This window comes from Notamacropus eugenii, chromosome 3 (genome assembly GCF_028372415.1).
Source record: "Notamacropus eugenii isolate mMacEug1 chromosome 3, mMacEug1.pri_v2, whole genome shotgun sequence".
NCBI lineage: Eukaryota > Metazoa > Chordata > Mammalia > Diprotodontia > Macropodidae > Notamacropus > Notamacropus eugenii.
The window spans coordinates 443,364,092-443,388,077 of record NC_092874.1 but is presented as its reverse complement, the minus strand read 5'-3'; the positions used below and the strand labels follow the sequence as shown (position 1 = coordinate 443,388,077).

General features: G+C 38.2%; 1 protein-coding gene across 4 annotated transcripts in view; it reads left to right on the top strand.

Moving 5' to 3' along the window:
* Positions 1–23,986, top strand: part of LOC140497550 (contactin-4-like) — a 588,779-nt gene that overhangs the window by 410,575 nt on the left and 154,218 nt on the right. For all 4 annotated transcript variants that reach the window (XM_072598641.1, XM_072598642.1, XM_072598639.1 and 1 more), the window contains exons 9-11: positions 4,019–4,155; positions 6,373–6,502; positions 21,822–21,972. In XM_072598641.1, coding sequence (XP_072454742.1) covers positions 4,019–4,155; positions 6,373–6,502; positions 21,822–21,972 — 418 coding nt within the window. The remainder of the gene's footprint in view (positions 1–4,018; positions 4,156–6,372; positions 6,503–21,821; positions 21,973–23,986) is intronic.

Genomic DNA, 23,986 nt, shown 5'->3' with positions numbered 1-23,986 from the left:
TTCTCATTTTACAGCTATATAAAGTTTCAGTAACTTACTTATCCAAGGGCACAGGAGTAGTAAACACCGGTGACAGTAAACTCCTAATTGTGTACAAATTCATTATTCTGAATTCATCGCTCTCTGCCCATTGTTAGGATACTGTCTATTGTCATTTTAACTATGACTCTTGTTTTGGAAGTTTGTAATTTCTGAAAGCGTTTTACAAGAGTCTCCCAAGGGATGAGGATACTGATGTTATCTTGGCCAACAACATGCAGGGCAGCCATTGTGCATCCTTGAGAGGATCTTGAACTCTCTAACCATGTTGGATGAAAGGGAGTGCATTGTTGTAGGCATTTAATCAGGTGGAATTATGCAAGGTCTTTTCAATACCCTCTCCAGCTTCTTCCCTCATTTGATATCTCAAGGTTTTTTACTTCCGATTTTCCACATTTTGAAAGCAAACAATGAGCGAGTCCAAATGTTACAGGCAATCTATGCCATTAAAACCCATCCCTGCCTCTTTGGTGTATTGATGTTTCCCTTTGAATTGCAGTTTGACTTTGCTTCCACTGTTCCATTCGCCCTTCTGTTTTCTAAGAACCTTTGAAAAGTTTGACTCAGTGTTTAGTATTCTATTCAAACTTTTGCAGCTTTTCTTGTTTGCCTTGTTTTTTACAGACTCTGCAGGGGGTAAATATTCAGTGGGTTGCATGCAAAATTAGGCGGATATCTGCCATCAGCCACAACAGGGTTATGCATCAAATTCCCCAAACAGAGCACAAAAAAGGTATCTACCTTGTGAACTCCCCTTGGATTAGCAGTAGGAATGAGAGAGAACAGTGACAGATTTGGACATGTTTCAGGCTAATGGCTATAAACCCTCTCTCCCCCATTCAAGCTAATATTTATCAATGCTCTTTGTTTTTTGTTTCTCTAAACCTATCCTTTCAACCTTCTCTCATCTTCAACTACACATCAACCCAATCTAAACGGGATTTATAAAATTCTGTTTTGGCTTTTTGCAAAACATGAAATGTTCTTATCTGATTATAAAGGGAAAAGGCTAAAGCAATATTATGCGAATCCTGGAGACCTCTACTGGCAATGTTATTTGTTAAATTATTTCCATGCTTGAGTATTATCAAAAAAAGGAAGTTATCTCAATTCCATTCCAGTACTGGCTTTTTTCCCTTTGAACTAAACTGTGGACATGCATATCTGAAACCATGTTACATAAAAATGGAGAAGCCAAAACACTTACAAATCTGTTAAATTATTCTCAGAATTCTGTTTTTAAACTCATAAAACATAGGATTCCAAAGGAAACAAATTATATTGGAAAAATGGGAAATTTTTCCCATCCTTGTTCACAAACACTCTGAAATAAAGCCTGATGAGTTTTTCCCAAGTAATACTAAGCTCTAATTGCTAACTAATAGGTGTGCACTGGTAGGTGTTATGCTACTGGAATGCTGTGAGCAATTAATGTTCCCAAAATAGCAACCATGATTCTGATAATTCCCAACATTATTCTCCATTGTCTGTGACCTCAAAAGCTACTCCTCAAGAATATCTGATCAGTCCACTAGCCGTGGCAGAGGAAATCATGTGTTGGTTAATGATGTAGCTGCCTTCAAATATACAAAGTTATTATATGGAACCTGGAATTGACAACCCCTCTTTACTTAGAACAATTGAATAAAGGCTTTTGTTAGATTCAGGCATTCTTAACCTTTTTTAATGTATCCTGGATCCTTCTGGCAGTCTGGTGAAACCCAAGGACCCCTGATCAGAATAATGTTTTTTTAATCACATAAAACATAAAATATATAAAATTACAAAGGAATTAATTTATACTGGAATAAGAGGGAATTTTTTTTCTTATCCAACTTTGCAAACACTCTGAAATCTATGTACCTCAGGTTAAAAAACTCTTGTTCAATGAAACCCCTTATTTTGCAAATTAGAAAACTGGGTCAGGGAGCAAAATTGATATACTCAAGGACATACAAGCAATTAAGGGCAGAATTGGGACTTGAATCTAGCTTTTCCGGTGCCCTGGAGGCTGCTGCTACTGCCTCCTGCTACTAATAGCTGATATTAATGTTATGTTTGAAAGTGTGCAGGACTTTAAATACATTATCTCATTGGAGCCTCCCACCTTGTGCTATAAGTGCTGTTAGATTTCCCATTTTACAGATGAGGAAACTGAGGCTGGAAGGTTAGGTTTCCCTAGAACTACAAGTGTCTCAGAGGGGATATGAAGCTAAGTCTTCTTGACTCCAAGTGGAAGGTTTCATCTACTACCCCATTCTGCCTCTACTGTACCATATCATCCATGGAGAGAAATGAAAAACCACAAAGGAAATGAATTTCTTAAGCTCATGATCTCTGTTTTCCCCAGAAAAGAGGCTTTAAGAAAAATGGAAGCTCATGATAATGTTGGTTATTTTTTTAAATATGAAATGATAGGACAGTTCTAAGATCAGCATTCTTAGTCAACTTCCAGGAACTACCCAAGGGTCAACCCTGAATGTTGGTTGTATGAGTGAAAAGGAGGGGCCATATGTAGGAAATGTGGAGAAAGAATTAAGAAGATTTTGCTGTTGATTGGATACGTGAAGGAAGAGGACTCAAGACTAACACTAAGGTTACCATGAGAGGCCTGGGTCTGAAAACACCAACAGGTGAAGGAGGATTCTAAGTCAACTGTCATGTGAAGGAAGCCTCTAAGTCAGTCCCTAGAAGGTAGCAGGATGCAAGGTTGTGCCTGGGCAGTGTTTCAAACCCAGGTAAACAATCACCTGGGTAATAGGTTGAATGAAAATTTGAATCAGGTCAGTTCATAGCTTTAGAGCTCGAAGGAAACCTAAAAATCATTTCAACCAAGTCTTTCATTTGACAGATGATGAAACTGAGGTCTAGAAGTAAAATAACCTGCCCAGGGTCCCATGGGAAGTTAGGAGCAGAACTGGTCAGTCCGTCAACAATCACTTATCAAAGGTTTACTATGTGCTAAGCCCTAAGAATATAGAAAGACAGCCCTTGCCATTATGAAGGCCATTCTCATGGGAGGAAGAAGATACAGAAAAAGAAGCAGAAAGAAGGGTAGAAGGAGGCAAACATCCCCACTGAGAGGGCATGGTAGAGAAATTCCAAAGCGCAGCCTGGAGAGAAATGAAATATGGCTGGCCTGGGCACCCCCATGGAAAGGAGGTTCTAAGAGGAGCCATCCTACGAGAAGAGGAGGCCTTAGGGCCAGGAGGGACTTGTAACCTGGGAATTCCAGGGTTGGAGTGTAAGCTCCAGGATGAAGAGGTTTCTGATGCATGGTAGAGGAAATCCTGAAGGCAGCCTGAAGGGGAATGAGGGCTAGAATTTAAATTTAGGATCTCTGACCCCAAATCTAGGGCTGTCTCTTTCCTCTGTATCATGTTGCCAGAATACAATGTATGGGTTATATGGAAGTGGCAGGGTCAGCAACATGTATCTTATTTTTGGAATGAAGGTGAATTTTCCAGACTGTATTTATTAGTATATACCTGTACGTATAAGAATATATGTGTATGTGTGTATATGCATGTATGTATTATGTGCATAATAGTGTATTTATAGATACATATAGATACTTAAGCATATGCACATACATGATAGCTCCATGAATTTTGGGGAGGTTCATGATAATGATTTTTCCAGGCTGAACATGAGAATACATACATAAACACTCATACACGTACATATATGGCTCAGGGTTGTTGTTTCTTAACAGGAGCTAGTGCAACTATCTCCTCACCTAATTGATGCCACAATGAGCCATTGCCCAGGCACATGGGGCCTGGGCTAAGAGCCATGTGTACCGTTTATCTTTGGAAGCTGGAAAATGGATCCCTGAATGAATGTTCAAGTAACCTTGAACATCATTCTATGAAAGATCATCCAAGAGACTACAGATAATGAAAAAGATTGAATAAGGCTGTAACTGACTTCTTCTCATGAGTTTTTTTACTTCTTTTTATTTTTTTAATTGCTGTAGCTCAGCCTAACTGGATCCAAAAAATCAATGATATCCATGTGGCCATTGAAGAAAGTATCTTTTGGGAGTGCAAAGCAAATGGGAGACCAAAGCCTACGTACAGGTGGCTAAAAAACGGTGAACCATTACTAACTCAGGTGAGAACACTGATGACAATGGTTGTGTGGAGGGCAACTTTAACATTTAGTACTACCATACTTTTATAATAATGGAGGAATCACATGGCATTCCCAATGTCCACAACTGATTGACATGATATGACATGACTTGATATGACATGATGCCAACAAAGAAAGTGAATGATACTCCTAAAGAGTCTGACACATAGTAGGTGCTTAATATTAACTGACTGACTTTATAAAGGTTGCAAAGTGAGAAGCAACGTGATGGAGAGCTGGCCTTAGAGTGAGGACATCCCGGTTCAAGTCCTGTCTCTTAGACCTATTAACTGTAATCATGAGTATGCCACTGAGAAGTACCCTAGACAAATCTCTAAGTATATAAGTTAGAGAAGGGTTGTCAGTCTACATTGATGAAGAAAGATTCCATACTGAGAGTTCCCCATATCAATGAAATCGCATTGGTTTGCATATCCCCTAAGCAAAACATTGTTCTGGGCAGAGGAAACAAATCAAAATTGGAGAATAATCCATGGCCTCAAGAGGCTTACTTTTTTTTCATGATACAATTTGATGGCAGGTAGGTAGCAAATTAGAGTGCTGAGCCTGGATCGAAAGGACCTAAGTTCAAATCTGACCTCAGATACTCACTAGCTGTGTGACCTTGGGCAAGTCCCTTAAACCGTCTGCCTCTGTTTCTTCATCTGTACAATGGAGATAACAATAGAACATACCTCTCAGTGTTGTTGGATGAGATAATATTGGTATAGCACTTAACACAATGGCAGGCACAAAGTAGGTACTTAATAAGTACTTGTTTAAAAGGGAAAAAAACCACATAAACAGGTAGTTGAAGACAAAGTTTTGTATGAATATAAGGGTGTCCAGAAAGAAGAATTTGAGTTCTTTTTCATTTGACTATAGCACATGTCACTTTCTAGGCAAAGAAAAATTGGTGTGATAACATTTAGAATGGAAATCGAAATTTAAGGAGGCCCCAATGAAAGATCCCAAATGAAATCAGGGAGCCTTAGGGTGAAGAACGATTGTCCCGATTTAATTTCCTATGCTATATTTTCTAACTGAACTTCAAAAGTTAAAGGAAATTTGACATTTCCTTGGGTCTTGAGGAGTGAGCCAATTTTTCACGTTGGAATTTTTTCCCATGTAGGCCACCCAGGGAAAGGGCTCAGCTCTAAGCACTGGCATGGGGAACAGTCTAAAGATTAATGCTACACAAAAGAAAGAAAAGAGAAAGAATTGTTTTGCCTTTCATTGCCGCCCCCCCCACTCCCTTCCTTTCACCAGAGGGGATCCTGTCAGTCCCACGATTCTCTCAATTATAAAGCCAAACGAAAACAAATGGCTGCTGTGAAGGTATGAAGGTAATGGCATTTTTCTCCCTTTGCTTAATGTGAGGGAACATGGATGCCTAGATTTGATCAAAACCTAATAAGTGTCCACCTGCACTAAATTGCCCCCCTACAGCAAAGCAAAATCCAATGTTTTCTTCATGTTATTTATTTATTTTTTAAATGGCAGCTCTCTAGGGAAGGGGAGGGAGGACTACTTTTTTGCACTTATGAAAATGAATAACACATATCACGCATCCTTGGGCTGATAAATGAGACTTGAGTCTTTTGTTCCACACACTAATTTTACATGCTTTGTGTTGGCCACCAGCAGATGGTCCCAAACTTAAATCATGTTAGTGGCAGAAATAAAGTAAGGGACCATTAAATTATTAACACAGACTTTTTTTGGTAAACTTCAGCCCATATTAAATGTTTCTCTACACCATCTGAGATGATTACATTCCTATTAACCTTCTAAGTCATGCCCTCCAATAATTTGAGTGTTTTAAATGCCCTAGACGGTAGAGTTGGCTGCATTTTTTCCAAACTCGTCCAGAACCTGAGAATAGAAAGGCATTTTAAATTTCACGTTCATCTACTTGGAGGGGATATTAATCTGAATGGTTTCAGTATTAAATCAATGAGAACTCAGGAGAGTACTACAATTTAAATTCCATTTACCAGCTGATGTACTAGTGATTCCATTTAGCATCTGACCTGACACAAATTCAGTTGACAGACAAATAGATCATGAGATGTAAATTGCTTGTATGACTGCCATTTTCTTCTTGTTTTGTGCCCCTCGATATAATATAGAGTATAGTGGTTTCAAGGCCAGAGTTGTAGAGGATTATATTTTTACTTCTTGGTGTTTTTACAGGACAGAATTCAAATCGAGCTTGGGACATTGAACATAACCACCGTGAACCTCTCTGATGCAGGCATGTATCAGTGTGTAGCTGAAAACAGACATGGAATTATTTTTGCTAGTGCAGAGCTCAGTGTTATTGGTGAGTAATTTTTTTTTATGAAGAAAGAAATTTAATTTAATTTGTTTTTAAAATATGTCCCCTTACCAAACATATCATTTGCCAAGCTTAAGTGTTCAAGCCAAGAGATGATACAAAGAAATTCTTCAGGCAGAAGATAGATTGCTTGAAAAATGCTCCATATAGTCTTCAAGCGAAGTGGACAGACCCATTTTTTTTAATAGAGCCTCCTTCCCATAGCACTTCCCCCCCAATGATTTCTGTTGGGAACACAGAGAATTTACTGCTCCTTTTTTTAATGCCTAAGTTGACCTCAACCAATTGAACTCAAAAGACCTAAGTTCAAATGTTGGCACTGTTCCTACCAATGTGATCTCAGGAAATCATTTCTGCTGTCTTGGTCACCATTTCATGATATGTAAAATGAAAGGACTTAGGGGAAATGATCTCTGAGGCCCCTGCCAACTTTAAATCCATGATACTATGATGTAACTCTCCTGTAACTTCAGCGTAGAAGAAAAAAATGTGAAAAAAGATGATTGGATTTGGATTAGACTCTACCAAATAAATCTGTAACATGGAGGCAAGCAAAGTCTACTCATTCTTTACTACATCAGTTTAATTGGCACAGGCAACTCTGAAAACCTTCTACATGCATTATCTATCCTGTATTTTAGCCATGGGTTTGTTTAGTACCCTGGCCTAGTTTCTCATCATCTTTTGACAAAGTGTCCATTTTAATATAAGTTTATTTTAGTATGTGCCAAGGCCAAATATAATAAGGTAGAGAAATTCACTAGGGGGAGAGTCTGTGTCAACGCATGAATTCACATCTAAATGATTTCACTGTTTCTTCAGATTTCTGTGTATCTGTAGCCCTTTATTGGTGCAGATAAGAGTCTGTGATAAGTGCAAAAAACATTAGCATAATGGTCAACATACTGGAGATATTTTACCCAGATATTGACAATTTGAGAAGCTCTAGAGTCCTGCTGATCATTCACAAGTGAGTCGTTCTGGCACCTCAAGTTTCTGTCTTAAAGTTAATTTAATTCAATTCAATAAGCTTTGGTAAGTATGTACTATGTAAGAGGGAGTGAGGCATAGTGTTGAGTGAGAATACTAGCCCTGAAGACATGAATAGCTCAGCTGAAGGTCTGCCCTGGCAAAGGCTGACCTTGAACAAGTAACTTTACCTCTTAGAGCCCCTGATAACTCTCCAAAACTATAAAATACAGAAAAAGTGCTGATCTACAGGGATAGCAGAAATTCCTAATACCAGAATTCCTAGATTAGTGAACAGACAGGTAAGTTAGTATAACATGTATTTTATGCTAACTTACCAATCTATTTTTACCCCTCAGTAGAATATAAATTCTTTGAAGCCCAGCATTGTTACTCTGGTGTCTGGCACATTTTTGTTAGTTTCCTACCCCCCATTTCCCCTGCCCCCAGACCCATGATTTCATCCATGTAAGCTTCCCAGAGTCTCAACTGGCCAAACAAACACTTCCAGTCAGTAAGCCCCAAAGTAAAACCTAGTCTCAGAATACTTATACATTGTTCAGAGGCAGAGGGCATCACAACCCTTGAGAACCAGTGCCTTATTAGAAAATGAACAAAATGTTTGGACCTTCCCACAAATCTTCCCAGACCTATTAATGGGTGGGGAAGATCTTCCCGTTAAGAAGCCAAATTATATTAACAATAAGCAAAAATGCATTATCAATACATAGACCCCATATAACATTCCCCATAAACTGTAGAAAAAGATGAACTGAATTCTTAGGGGAATTGCTGAGAAACCCTGCAGTGGAAAGGAGAACATTGTGAATTATGACTTGCTCTGTTTTTTGTAATCCCTAACTATGTCTCCCAACTTAGTCTCCAATATAATACCCACAGCATCAAAATACACAGGTAGCTTTGATGGTCTAGCAAAACTTTGACTCTCTGGAGCAGATTTAACCCAGGTACTTTTCAGATTTCAACTGAACAAACAAATATATACTTATAATGTTTAAAGGGAACATGCTAGACACCAGAGGAGCAGGGGGAGATATAAAGTGTTATAAAGACATGGCCCTTGTCTTCCAGGAGCTTACAATCTAATTGGAGAGACAGGATTTACGTAGGTTTCATAAAGACTGTCAACTTCTTACCATTCTGTTTGATCCTTTTAGATCGTGAGGCACTTGAAGTCAGATACAAAACCATTTTACTTTTGTTTCTCTGCTTCCTCTTTCTTCTCTTTTATTGGATGCAGTACATGAGTTGTGATATTTATCACTTGTGTGACATTGAGCAAGTTGCTTAACATTCCTTGGCTCCAATTGGCTCCTTTTTAAAAAGTGGGGATTGGTCTTGCATGATCTCTAAATTCCACTGCATTTCTAAATTCTATGAGGCTATGATTCGTTTTTTTTATCCCTTAATACACTTAATACAGTGCCTTGAATAACATCAGCATTCACTAAATTTGTCCACTGAGAAGGCAGCAAACAGCAAAAGGCAATGTGCTGAGTGGCAAAGGAATATTAAGAAGTGGTACAGGAATCCTAAGAGACAGAGATCAATGTGCACTATGGTGGTGAAGGAGGACTTTGTAGAAGGGAGGAGAGGCCTTGAAAAATGGGTAGAATAAGAGAAAAAGACTGAAGACACTCTGGTTAGAATGTCAAGTTCATTACCTCACAAATAATAATCCTTCAAGAGCTAGTGGCTAAATATAAAATCAGATGTTAATTAGTGGGTAATGAATAAATTACCCTAACTGGAGTGAAGGGTGGAACATAAAATTGGAAAATGAGCTTTGGAGCTAGATTCTGGAATGCAAAGAATGTTTCACATGCCAGAGTAAGAATAAGGGATTTGGCATAATATTCTGTTTTAATTCTGAGTCCCCTCTCTCAAATAGCAAAAGCATTAGGAAATTAAAAGGAATATTTGAATATCTAAAATCATAATATGTAATCCCTCAAAATATGAACAAGTACACCATTTAACTTTGAGAAAGTTCACAAATATTGGCTTTGTCTGGATAGGCTTATAGTGTAATTGTATTCGATGTCACATGTATATAAATTCTCCCTGCTAGTGTTTTCCAAGGAGTAAAAGTCGGGATGGTCTAATTCTCCCAGGTGAAGTCAGTAAGTGGCAATTACCTGTGTGAGTCACGAATGAGGCAACTTTCATATTGACCAAAGGAAAAAAAAAATTTAATGTTTCAAAAGGTAATGTTGGCCTCTGACATTGATCATGCTTCTGGATCCTCCAGAGCCACAAAGAAAATTTCCTCTAATTCTGAGGGTGGGGAGGAATCCCCAAAGTCATGAATAAGAAGTGCACTGATTAGAATGCATAAATTTGATAAGCTTTTACCTTAATCGTGTTTTATGCATTCAGTCTAGGTATTTAATGTGCATGTGACATATTCATGTTTGATGGATTGCAACTGCTTACCTGCTAAATAATTAACCCGGATGCTAGACTGAATTAGATCGGCAAATGGAATGCAGATATTTTCACCTTTCTGTCAGTAATTTAGATCAGGCTTGCACTTTAGTAAAAAGGGTAGAAATCAGTGACCCTTTGTTGGTTGTAACTGAGGTTGGAGAATTGATTGTTTATTTTTCTCCTTTAGATACATATGCAAACCTTAGTCACAGCTCTGGTGGTTAGTAATAATTGGAATTTCTATGAGCAGTAGTAGTTCTGCTAAATATTGCCTGAACCAACAAGTCTGAAAGCTACTGATTAGACATATATATTTCATCATCCTCACCATCATCCCATCTACAGTGTTTTAAGCGTTCCAAAAAGATTGGTATTCATTATCTCATTTGATTCTCAAAATAGCCCAGTTAGATAAGTACCACACATAATTGTTATTCCGTGGATCAAGGATACTGTGACCTAATGAGATGAAATGATTTGCCCGAGGACACATGACCAGTGAATGCCTGAGATAGAATACTCTACTGACTGGAGGTCAAGTGCTCTTGACTCTCCTCATACTGATCTACACATAAAGGATATGCTGTGTATCCACCCAGTGCTCAAATAGTCCAGAAGAGAGATCAATCCACTTGGATAGGTCTATAGTGTAATTTTATCTGCTTTTGCGTGTATCTATTGTGTATGTGATTTTTCAGAGCATAAAAGTCAATATAATATGATAGTTAGAGGTGAAGCCAGTGACTGATGATTATCTTACTGACGAGTGGCTTAATTTTGAACAGAGATTAAGGGTATACCCTCCAGTAATACAGAGAGCAGCCCATCCATATCTGAGCATTTTGTTCAACTGTCATCCATATTTTCCTATTAATCTTATGGAAGTATGTGGGGGTTGGAAAAGGAAAGAGTTCTACCTGTTGGGCTAAAGACCTTCCTCTTGTTCTCTTGACATTGAGTAGATACCAATGGAGCATAGACACTGTCTCTTAGTTATCCCTTGTTCTTACCAAGTGTAAAGCCCGTCTTTATTGCCAGTCGTAGCCTTTAAACCACTTCCCCTATATAATTATTTGTTTTTAATGTGTTGCAACACACTCACCCCTCCCATGCCCCTCTCCAGTATCCATTGAGTGTTCTTAAATTTCTGTTCTTCAAGAGTCCACAACTTGTCATAATATATTGTCACAGGAAGAATATTGGTGGTCATTATAAGAACTGCATAATTTCCCAATGATAACCCATTTTCCTTTCCTTGCCTAATTTTGGGCCTAATTCATACAATCAAAGTACTGTAAATGCATAAAAGAGAGAGACTGAAGCATAACCTTAAAAGGGGTATCCTTGCATTGCTTACTGGACCTGGATTAATACCTAACTTATTAATTCACTAGTTAAATACAGAGGAATCCTGATTGCAGTGAGGTTCAAGGGAGCCTAGAGAACAGTTAGGTATTAGCCCATAGTATGAGTTTATAAGGTGCCTTGGTGTGTCCAAAGGAGATATGAAGACAATAGTATCTACTGTTCTCACCCCCAAGAAGCCCTGCTTAATGGTCTGTCATAATGGGAATTACCAGGCAGTTTTGTAGAGGTCATCTGACCCTGGAGTAGACATTCAAAATATCATAAAGTAATGGATGATGTAATTAAAATGAGGTGCAAACTGGAACAATTATCTGGTTAGTTTGGCATTAATCTAGTTGATTGGTTTCCAAGTTACAAAAGCATTCAGATAGAACTCAAAGCTATTTCATGCAAACTTCATTAAGTGCTTATCTACAAGGGAGGTTGATTTTTTTTGTACTACCCAGTGGAGCTAGATTATGAAAAATTCAAATCATCTGAAGTGTGGTCAGCCTCCAGCAAGAGGGCAACTTGCGTTCCCTAGCCTCTAGAAGCCTTCCGGTTAAGTGCTCACATTACTAGAAAATGTTGGAGGCTAAATTCAAGTAGGCTTTAAATTAGAAACTGGGAATTATAGAACTGTCACACCAGGAGATTCCAATTATGTTGAAGAACTAAAAGAATGGGCAAACCTGAACTCTTAGGCTTTGATCGACAGCGATCAGTGTTGTCACCAAATCTTTAGGTAAGTATACCTGAAGATGGATAGAGCCCCAACTGCTTGGTAGCTGTGGAGGAAGGGACTCTCGGGTGATAAAAAACCTCTACTAAGGGTTTTTATAACTGTGTTTGTCATACCATGTGGTCTTGAAAATGGAACCCACCAACAGTCCCAGTTAACTTTTAGGCCAGTTATCCCGAAACATAGAATGCTCTTGTCATCATTATCATTTTCACCATTACCACTTTCCCCTAGTTCTTTGGCTTCTTTAATAGACCATGTGGCTTCCTTCCTTCCTCTTCTCCCTAATCATAATAAACAGATAAGAAAGCCATATTTGCTATAAGGAAATTGTGCTTCAAGAACACAGTATTGCCTGCGAATTCTTCTCTCTCTCTGGATAGCTATGTAACCAAATTATCAAACAGGCAAATTCAAGAAATAATCCTAATGCCAGTGCTACCCAGCTACCCTTTATTCTTTAAAAGTTGGGGTTCTGGGATCATTTTTTTCTCTCCAAGAGTCTAATATTACTCAGAAATTCTCTTTTCCTTTATCCAGAACATTGGGACTCAAGAACTCTTTTGGATCATATGTATGAGAATATGTGCAGTTTGCTCGTGTCTACTGCTCCAAGTACTATTATTTGTTCCTGGAGGTGAAGGAAGCTTTTGCACATATGAGAATTCTCTTTCTCTCTCAAGTACCTAGCTCCACTGAGATATTTCATTTCCTTGAGATTTCTTTGTAAAAGATAGAAAAGGGTAAATCTTTGCAACTGATCCCTTTTTCACAGGCACAAAAAGAGGTTAATCTGATGGTATTGGCAGGGTGTTAAGAAAGCCCACAACATTTTCTTGATTACATGCTAACTGAAATTCCACCATTAGATATTTATTACTTGAGGTCCTTAAAGTTAACCTACTACAAACCCAGCAGTCTCAGTATGGAACACACACCCCTGAGGAGGTAAAAGATGGACAGAAAGGACCAAAATATTGAGAGAATTTTTTTGTGATAGCAAAGAACTGGCTATGTTGGTGTACCCATTGATTGGAGGAATGGCTGGACAAGCTATAATATATCAATATGATGCATGAAGGAAAAAATAATGAATATAAGGGATTCAGAGACTATAAGCAGGATTTATAAGAACTGAAATAGTGAGGTAATCACACACAGAAGAATAATTTACAGTGACTCTAACAATGCAAATGAAAAGACCAGTAAGGAAACTGAATTCTGAGTATCTGTAGTGATCAATATTAGAACACAGAATGAAATATTCCTTCTTCTTGGTAGAGGCGGGGGGCATAGAGGCAGAGTGTTGCTGGACTGTTTTAAGAGAGGATTCAATGCTAGGGGAAGAAGTACCATTACAACTTTGAAAAATTTTAAAAATAAAAGTTCCCTTTGAAGATGATCCAAATATAGCTCAGAAGACACAGAAACATGTTAGAGGCAATGATGGCAGCTAGCTGGAAGGGAGGCCCAATGGGAAGGCAGGCACTGGGAAGGAAGTAAAGAATATTAAAAAGGGAGATGGAAACTTACCAAGGACAAATTTCAGCTACTTCTTAGTGGTTTTGCTGAGAGCGATCTTGTGTAAAGGTGAACTTCAGTCCAAACTCATACATATTATCACAAATAACAAATGGGCCATCTCTTTCAATGAGCTGTAACTATATATGAAGAAACTCATACACGGTGCCCATCTAACTAGTTGCATGCACAATGAGTCAAGAAATGCGTCTAGTTCTATATACCTATTATACCTATGCTAACATCATCTCAGTGACGGAGAAAAGTTTTGAATGAATGCACTATAGGTTTTATTTTTATTGTATAATGAGATAAAATGTGAGATAATAGCCTGTATGAAATTTCAGTATGAAATACTGAACTTTTAAAAGGCCATTCTACACAATAACTATCAACCGTCTTCCTCAGTGATGTTTCTATAGACTAGAATAGGACCACAGATTTGGAGCTGTAAGAGACTTTCAAGGTCATTCAGTCTAAGCATCTCATTTTAGAGAGCAGACACTGATGTCCAGAGGGGTGGAGTGATTTGTGTGATAACTAACCTGTTGTTAATAACTAGACTCAAATGTCCTATACTTGTAAGCTCCCCAGTTAGGACTACATTTCTAGATTAGGCTTAGGAGTTAACTATTGGTAAAGTCTTATGCTTCATGGAAATCTTTGCTGATTCACGGAACACTTCTCTTCAAGAGTCCCCCTGTTGGCCACTTAGTTAATTATTACATCAAAGTGTGGTGAAGCGTAGCTTAGTTTATATAGCATGGTTTAATTAAATAAAAATAAGTGCTTGAGGACTGCATTAAAAGCTTTTCTCATATCACTGCTTCTGATCATTGTAATGAATGTAAACTGCAACATGTTACCACAAAGAATTGAATGAGAAAAATATAGTAAAAGATATCCTTGGTGAAATGTATGATAAGGAGGAGGCAGGTCAGTCATATAGCCAGAATTGTACCTAAGGGAGAACAACTGGAGCTTTATCCTAGGGTGTGGAAATTTAGAGGGTGTAAACAATACTTGTATTTCAAAACAGCTGAGTTTAGCTCCCAATTAGTAAGAATAATTGATTTAAATATGAAGCTATGAAGTATATGTCTTCTTTCTCTTCCTATACCCTGCTTTATTCAGGAGACTTCTGGTGTTTTTCATGGTCTCTTTCTCCCTTTACTGAAATGATGCTCTGTGTTCCCTCTACCAGTGTCCACAACAAATGCTTGCCTCAATTTCAAAATTTGGTGCTTATTGTCATACAATGAGATAACTGGTGATAAAGTGATATAGCAGGTGATATAGTGGATAGAGTTCTGGACCTCTGGACCTGGAGTCAACAGTTTTATATCTGGTCTCAGACTCTTAATAGCTTTGTAACCCTGGGCAAGTTACTAAACCTCTGTTTGCCTCAGTTTTCTTAACTGTCAAATGGTGATAATAATAGTACCTACCTCTCAGGTTCCTGTGAAGATTAAATGGGATAATATCTGTAAAAAACACAGCATAGAGCCTGGCACATAGTGGACTCTATAAATGCCATTCTCTTCACCTTCCCTATCCTGTTGCCCCTAAATGTAGTGAAAATAAGGGATAACTGAGAGCAACCCTTTGGCTCCGCTGGTATTCATGCAACATAAGAATCTAGAGGGGAAAGTCCCAGCATGTTGGATTTTTGCATAACATGATCAATAGACCTAAAAGATGGAGAGGTGTAGATAGCTCTAGATTTGAACCACCCAACAGCATGCTTCTATCAGTAAGATCTCAATTCCACTGAAGTATCAATGAGATATTGGTAGTTTGTTGACATGCTTATTATGCAGTTCAGCAGGCTGTAACTCATTACTCTGTTGGTGAAGTGATGCCCTACTTACTACCTGGGAGGTGCTTAATACAGGCTTGTTGATTGATTAATTCTCTTTCCCCCATTAACTACATTTAAACTGAATAAGCTAGTGGTTGGAACTTCTGGACTGTAAATGAAGGTCTTTTAGAATTATTGTTCATTTTCAAATTCAGGATCCTACAGAAGTCACTGCCTTGGGATCATTTGTGTGAATGTCCTCATGCATGTGTGTATGTGCACTTGAACATACACGTGCACATGTTGAGTTACTAGACTTGAATGATTTGTTCTTCATGAGTCTTTTCTTGGGAACTTTGGCCAGACTTTTCTAGTACCAGCCTGTCTCAGAATTAGACCATGCAAGTAACTGATTGAGCTCTGCCAGAACTATCCTGGGCCCTGAACACTAGAGAAACGACCACTCTGAAATTTCAACAAAAACAGCTATAGAAAAGACAGTGGATGGCCACATAAATATGAGGGTTTCTCCATGTAGATTAAATGGGGGTTTTACAGGATCCTTGGTTGGTTGACTTCTTTGTCTATTTTTAAAAGTTTTTTTATAAATTCTGATTATATTTTAACTATATAATTATTAGTTATTTTGTTAATATCTTAGTTCTGAAGACACTAGCTATTCCTCATCTCCTCCTCCTCCTCCTCCTCCTCCTCCTCCTCCTCCTCCTCCTTCTCCTTCTCCTTCTCCTCCTCCTCCTCCTCCTCCTCCTCCTCCTTCTCCTCCTCCTCCTCCTCCTCCTCCTCCTTCTCCTCCTCCTCCTCCTCCTCCTTCTCCTTCTCCTCCTCCTCCTCCTCCTCCTCCTCCTTTTTATTCTTCATTGGATTAACTTTGCCTGAGTTGGAAATTTGTCTCCAGAACATAATTGTGGTTGCTCATCACCAAGTTACTTTACAGTCCATTCAGCTGGGGTTTCCCATCATGAAGCTCAGGCATGAAGGTCTGAAGGGCGTACAGACTGAGTCCTCTAGTGCCTGCCGGGTTAATTTGTCAAATGCCCATTGCTCATATGAACAAGTTCTATATGGGGTGTGGTTCATCCAGTTATGAAGTTTCTTACTCAAGAAATGATGAGCTTCCTGTCTTCTGTCTCCAAGAAACTCATTGCTGGAAGGCAGCGTGGTGTAATGGGGAAAGAAAAACCATGAGATTTAGACTCAGAAGATCTGGGTTCAAATGCCAACTCTGCCACTTACTACCTAGGTGACTTTGGGAAAGTTATCTAATCTCCCCAGCCCTCAATTTCCTCATCTGAACAATGAGAATATTCACTAGATAGTCTCGTAGGTCCCTTTGACTTGAAATTTATGATCCTACCATCAGGGATCCTGCTGCCCACACTTATTAACTGTGTGGCCATGAACAAGTCACTTAAATTCTTTGACTTGAGCTTCTCATTTGCAAAATGGGGATAATGCACTTTCTTCACCAGGGTTGTGTTTATGAGTATATAAAGTCCTTTGCAAACCTTCACATTACATATATGTTGACTATTGTTATACAGGTTTAACAGGGAGTCTTTCATAAATTTAGAGCAGAAAGGAGCAGTTTGTGGCATAATTGATTAAATACTACACCTGGATCCAGAAAGATGTGAATTCACATTTGGCCTTAGACGCTAGCTGCATAACTCTGGGTCCCTAACCTCTATTTGATTTGGTTTCCTCATCTGTAAAATGAGGATATTAACAATCCCTTTCTCCCAGAGTTGTTGTGAGGATAAAATGAGATAATAAAACACTTTGCAACATAAATGCTAGCTATTATTATTAAATGCTAACTATTAATGAGACCTGAGATATTATCTAACCTCATTTTTACAGATACAAGAAACTGATGCACAAAAGGGTCATGGTAAAGGAAGTCTATAAAGACTTAAATCACATCTAGTGAAGTCATTTTCTACTGTCTGTGTTTGTTTTCAACAGATGTAAGAAATTATTTTTTAAAATTCTAGACTACTACAATGTGTATTTTTCTTTTATTCACGTTCAAAGGAGTCTCCAATCTTTGAAGTGTACTGGGACAAACTGCCAAAATTTATAGTTTTGAAATACAAGAAAATGAACTCTAGAGATATCATATGGATCCACTAAGAGAGTGGTTCATCCATTCCAGAATCTTTTTCCCGCAAAAGGCCCTTGATTGTCAATCTCTTTGAACGCTATTCTAGTTCTTAATTTTCTACTGAAATTATTAACAAGACTTCTCCAATTTTCCCATGGAATTAGTCTTGTAAACTCAGGAATCTTTAAGATATTGAGAGCAGTGGGCTTTGGTAAATTACACTTGAATATATTATACACAGAAACTTCTTCTTGGAAACGGAGTATATTTATCAAGCACAGAGGATTAAAATACAGTATGTGTTGACTACTTTGGGGAAATTTTAGCTCAAAGGCAATCAAACAAAATACCATTCTTGCTTGGGGAATTAAATGCTAATACAGAAATCTTCAAAATCCATTTATATATCAAAAATATAAAGAGATATGTCTCAGTGGGCAGATACCCAAGTCCAAGGAAATGCCTCAAAGCCTCAGGCCAACTAAGCAGTAAAAGTAAAAGAGAGGGAAAAAGAACAGAAAGGACCATCCTGGGATGGGGGTGGGGAGGCAGGATGGTATAAGTATATTTTGCCAAGGAACTGGGATATCCTTCATGTTTTTGAAGACCTCAAACTAGTCACAAGGTTAGAGATGACCAAGTAATTACGGTATGGCCCCAAATTGTTCAGTTGTGTCTGATTCTTCATGACTCTGAATGAAGTTTTCTTAGTAAAGATACTGGAGTGATTTGACATTTCCCTCTCCAGTGGAATGGGCAAACAGGTTAAGTGACTTGCCAAAGGTCACACAGCAAATGAATGTGTAAGGTCACCTTTGAACTTGGATCTCCCTGACTTCAGACTGGAGCTTCTATCCTCTGAGCCTCCAACCACTAAATTACTATTTGATTTAAAAAAATAAACAAAGAGCACAAGGATATGTTTCCATAAGAAGCAACTTGATAATAGATAAAAAATAGATCCATAACTATACAGACAGACAAGGGAATATGTGTGTGTGCGTGTGTGTATGTGTGTGTGTGTGTGTGTGTGTGTGTGTGTATGGAGGGAGGAAGACAGACAGACAGACAGAGAGAGAGAGAGAGAGAAAAGATCCCAGAAACACTTACTTTGTGTCAAGCACTATGTTAAGCATTGAAGTTACAAATGCAATCAAAACAGCCCCCTGAGCTCATTCTAATGAGGAGCTTCGAAGCAGGATGGAGGAGTAAGCTATTTGACCCTGCATGGTTTGGGGCACTTAACACAGGGCCTAGCACGTGGTAGAAGCTTAATAAATGCTTGTTAACTTAACTTGATGAAGTTAAGAAGAGACCTAGGTCCAAGAAAAATAAGATCAAAGCTCACCTAGGCAAACCCAGAGTGATTCTTGGTGCTTAATTTCTAGAGGGGAGGAAAGGGGGAGGTGGGGATGGTGGATGAAGGTGGAGTGGGTTGGGATTAGAGCTGGGGGCTCTCTCTTCTCTCCTTTTGTTCCTCCATCTATCATCCAGTCTAGCATAACTTTTGAGAAAGTAACTTATCCTATTTTGGGGGATGGGGTGGGAATGAAGACACAGTAATTAGATGAGATGAAAGATTCTTAACCTTTTTGTGTCCCAGACCTCTTTGGCAGTCGGGTGAAGACAATGGACCCTTCTCAGAATGATTTTCTGTTGCCCATGTTCATGATTGAAGGAAATGCTAATAGTGCTAATAATGTCCTAATAGTTAAGAATGATAGAACTTTTTCCCATTCCAAGTTCTCAAGTACCCAGAAATTTATTCATGGATTCTTTGGAGGTCCATATCCTCCAGAATGAGAATATCTAACTTACATGCTTCTTAACTGGTTAGATGATTAGACTCAAACAGTAGCAATTAATGGTTCAAGGTCACCATGGCAGCAGGTCTCCAGTAGAGTACCCCAGGGACCTGTTCCTGACCCTGAGCTGTTTAACATTTTTTGTAAATGACTTGGATAAAGGTAGAGATGTCACACTTAACAAATATTTGCATATGACACAAAAACTGAAAGGAATAACTAACGCTTCAGACGTTAGAGGCAGTATCCTGAATTTGATAAGTGTAGAGTATGGGGTTGAATCTAATAAGATGAAATTTAATAGTGATAAAGTTTAAGTTTTATATTTGACTACAAAAAAAGAAAAATCAGTTTTTTACAAGTGTCATATAGAGGAGGCATAGTTAAATTTTAGTTATTCTGAAAAAATCTGGGACTTTTAATAAACTCTGTCATGTGACAGGCCAAACAGCTAATACAGTCTTGGTGTACAGAGAAGCATCACTTCTAGGAAAATGGAGGTGCTGGTCTATTGTGCCCTGTTCTCAGAACTCATCTGGAATACTGTGTTGAGATTCAACAAGGGTATTGATCATTTAGAGAATGTCCAGAAGAAGGCCATGTCATATGAGCACTGGTTGAAGCAGCCTTCAAGAGGAAAAAACTCAAGAGGCATATAATATCTGTGTTCAACTATATGAAGAGGATTTAGACTTTTTATGTTTATCCTCAGAAAGCATAACCCAAAGTAATAGGGGAAACTTTCAAAGAAAATTTAAGTTTGAGTTCAGTAGAAATGTCCAAAAGAAGAATGAGCACCTTGAGGGACGGTGAGATCACTCTCCTTGGAGGTCTTGAAGCAAAGATTGGATGCCCACTTGTTCAGCATGGTATAATGAGGATCTCTTTGATGTAGGGGCTGAATTTTAGATAGCCCTGGAGGTATCTCCTAATTGGAATTCTGCCAATCTGTCCCCCACTTCTCCTAGGAAGTTTAAAAGATATATTTTTCCCATCTCTCCTCCAAGGTTAACCTGGGTAATTATGATTACACAGTATTCAATTTCATTTTATTTTCTTTTATCTTACGTTGTTATAATTGTTGTATAGATTATTTCTGAGGCTTGCTCACTTTATGCTGTATCAATTCACATTTCTTCCCAAGTGACTGAATTTTTCTTTTTCTTTTCATTTCTTATGGCAATAATATTCCATTAAATTCATGCCCTCAGTTGGTTTAGTACAGGGGTGGGAAACCTGTGGCCTTGAGACCACATATGGTCCTCTAGGTCCTCAAGTGTGGCCCTTTGACTGAATTCAAGTTTTCCAGAACAAATCCATTTTTTAAGGGGATTTTTTCTGTGAAATTTAGCTATTTTCCAATCCAATAGCCAGCTAGCTAGGTGGCATGGTAAATAGAACTATGGATTTAAGTTCACATACTTACTAGCTAAGATGCTCTGGGCAAGTCACTTAACCCCAGTTACTTTTGCTAACACTTCTTTCTCAGTGCTGTTGTGAGAAGCAAATGTTAAAGTACTTTGAAAACCTTTTTAAAGAGTGATATAAATGCTGGCTGTTACGATGATAACTTTGTCACCAGGTTCTTTTATACTACATCCAAAAAACAGTGTTGTAATGAATGAATATTTTGGTGTACATGGTCTTTCTTTGTATCCTTGACCTATCTGGGATTTAGACCCAGATGTAGGATTCCTATATCAAAGGTTATGTACATTTTAGTCACTTTTAGCCTTAATTCAAATTAGAAAGCTGTCTGCCATTCAATCCCATGCTCACCCAACTTAATATACTTCAGGCAATTCTTACTAGAATATAAAACAATCTGTTAGTTTGTTTTGGTATGAGACAATACTTTTAAAAATGTAAGGAACTCCCAGTGCCAGCATGGCCTCTACTGATAACAGGTCAATGACTCTGCTACAATTTCCTGTCTTAGAGAGTTGCCTAGAACATTAAACAATTAAGTGACTCAGCCAGTGGGTGTCAGAGGCAGAATTGGAACCTAGATATTCCTGAATTTAAAACTACCCACTCTGTCCCATGATACAAGGGGAAAAGTACTGCCCCTGGAGTCAGAGGACTTGGGTTCTAAGTCTGTCTTTAATGCTGACTTATGCATCTGTGGTCAGTCACTTGGTTTCCCTGGGTGTAGGTCCTTCACTATAAAATGAAGCAGTTCAACCACATTGTCCCTGAGATCCTTTCCAGCTCTCTTTCTATGACTCTGTGACAGTCATCTGCAACGCCAAGCCATCTTTCTAACACTATCAGTGCTTGCATGACATGAGTCTTCCAGAAAAAAATAAGTGAGTCAATCATCCAAACATTTTTTTTCCAATACAACCCATTCTAAAGGCATGGTCATTTTTTTTCTTTTCTTGAAATCAAAGCCCTGATGCCCATCTATGATGAATGTGCCCAACTCCTTTTAATAGTCAAGGCAATGAAAGATATATACATATATATATATGTAAGTCAAAGTTCATCTTCCTTTGTTGTCTATTTTGTCACCTCAATTGAGTTGCTATATTCTCTTTCAGCTCTGGGTCCAGACTTCTCCAGAACCCTCTTGAAAAGAATGACCCTTGTTAAAGTGGGGGGTGAAGTTGTCATTGAGTGTAAACCAAAGGCTTCCCCGCGGCCTGTCTACACATGGAAAAAAGGGAAGGAGATCGTAAGAGAAAATGAACGGTAATGTCCAAAAGTTACTCTTCCTTTTATATGCTTTGAAAACAAAAGCTTAGGTGAAAATGAATCGCTTTCTGGTTCAAATGAAGCCACCAACTGTAGTAACAGATGTTTGAAACAGAAGAGCACATTGGTAAAACTGACTTGAAAGCAAGGTTTTTAGTATTTTTTGGAAGTCTGGCCAAGCCTAAGAACTCATTCTCAGAATAATGTGTATAAATTTATCAAATAAAATACATAGTATTTACAAAGGAAATAAATTATACAAAGGCAATACTGATGAATTGGGTTTTTTCCATTCAAGTTCACAGAGACCCTAAAATCTCTCCATAGATCCATTGAGGGTCTCCAGACCCTGGGTTGATAGCATCTACTCTAGAGCAGGGCTTTTTAAGTTTTTCCTATTTGTGACCCCTTTACACCTGAGAAATTTTTACATGACCCCAGGAAAAATAGGTATATAAAATAAGTATACAAATCAAACATTTATTGACAGTAAATCATGAAGAAATTATTTTAAAACAATTCTTTGGTATACATATAATTTTACTACTTATTAAAAATGTTAGCAAATTTGCATATTAATGGATAGATGTACTTATCAATTTTTTTGGTAGGAAAAATTAAAGGTCTTTATTTTCCATAATTAAACTATTATGTTTCTGTAAGAGCAGAAAACTTTGTATGTGCAGTAAAAACACTGTAATTCATGATATACAATAGTCTCGAATCTGAGCCCAGGTGTTTCTGTCAACGTTGGTTGGCATTGCATGGTGTGATGGCATGCACAATGCAAAGTGTGCATGTTGTGTGTTCAGAACCAAGGCTGTAATGAAGTCGCACAATGCAACAAGGGTAAGGACTGTGAGAAACATCCCAGATTCATTGTATGTTTGATTTTTTAATTGATTTTTGGTTGTTACATGTTCAGAAACCTTTTACTGTTGTCAGATTTTTCACACCCCCCACATTCAGTTACACAACCCCATATGGGGTCACAACTCACTGTGAAGCATCACTGCTGTAGAATGAGGCTAGATACAGTGGAAAGAATGCAAGATTTGGGTTCAGAGAAGGTGGTATGGAATCCCAGCTCTGTTGAATTCCTGTGACCTTGGGAAACTCATTCAGCATCAATCATTGATCTATCAGCTTTAGTCTCCTCATCTGTAAAATGAAGGTTGGGTTGGAAAACACTGAGCTTAAAACTCAGTGTTTTCCAACCCAAATAGCCTTGAGCACTATCCAAATACTCTGTCATAGAGAGGGTCCTCACTGAACCACAGGCAAAGCACAGCTCAGGAGGCAGGTGAGGACTGAGAAAAAGAAAGGAGGCAGGTAAGAGAAGAAAGGGAATTTCTGGAAAAGGAAAATGCATCAGTTTTTTGTTTTTTTAGGAAGATGAGTTCTTATTACTTTGAAGGTTTTGCATTTTAAGAAATAATGGCTTTGGGCAAAACTTTTGTAGATGGTGAAAATCTAGAATGGTCCATTGGCAATCTACCAGAATAATAAAATTTCTCTCTCTCTCTTTCTCTCTCTGTCTATCTCTATCTTTGTCTGTCTGTCTGTCTCTGTCTCTCTGTCTCTCCATCTCTCTGTCTGTCTCTCTATCTATTTCACTGTCTCTTTCTCTCTCTCTCCACTGCCACCCCCATATCTCCAAGGGATGTAGTTCTATGTCCTAAATATATGTGAGCAAATGTAGTATATTTTCTTTCTCATACAAAATTGTTATAATATAACATATTTTCCACACTTATCTTTCTCTTTGTAGATTACACTTAGAATTTGAGTATAACTATGTGTAACATATAACGTAAATGTTATAATGGGTATGGATGGAACCAAGTGGCAGATATTTGTAGAATCTTTTCTTTGGCTGTCATCCCTGCAAATTATCCCGTACCCTCTTTTTCCAAACTACTCAATTAGTCTGTCTGAAAATGGCAATTATTTGTGTGTCTGTATTTGTCACAAGTAAGACAGCACTTACCATCTGGAAACATAATGATTT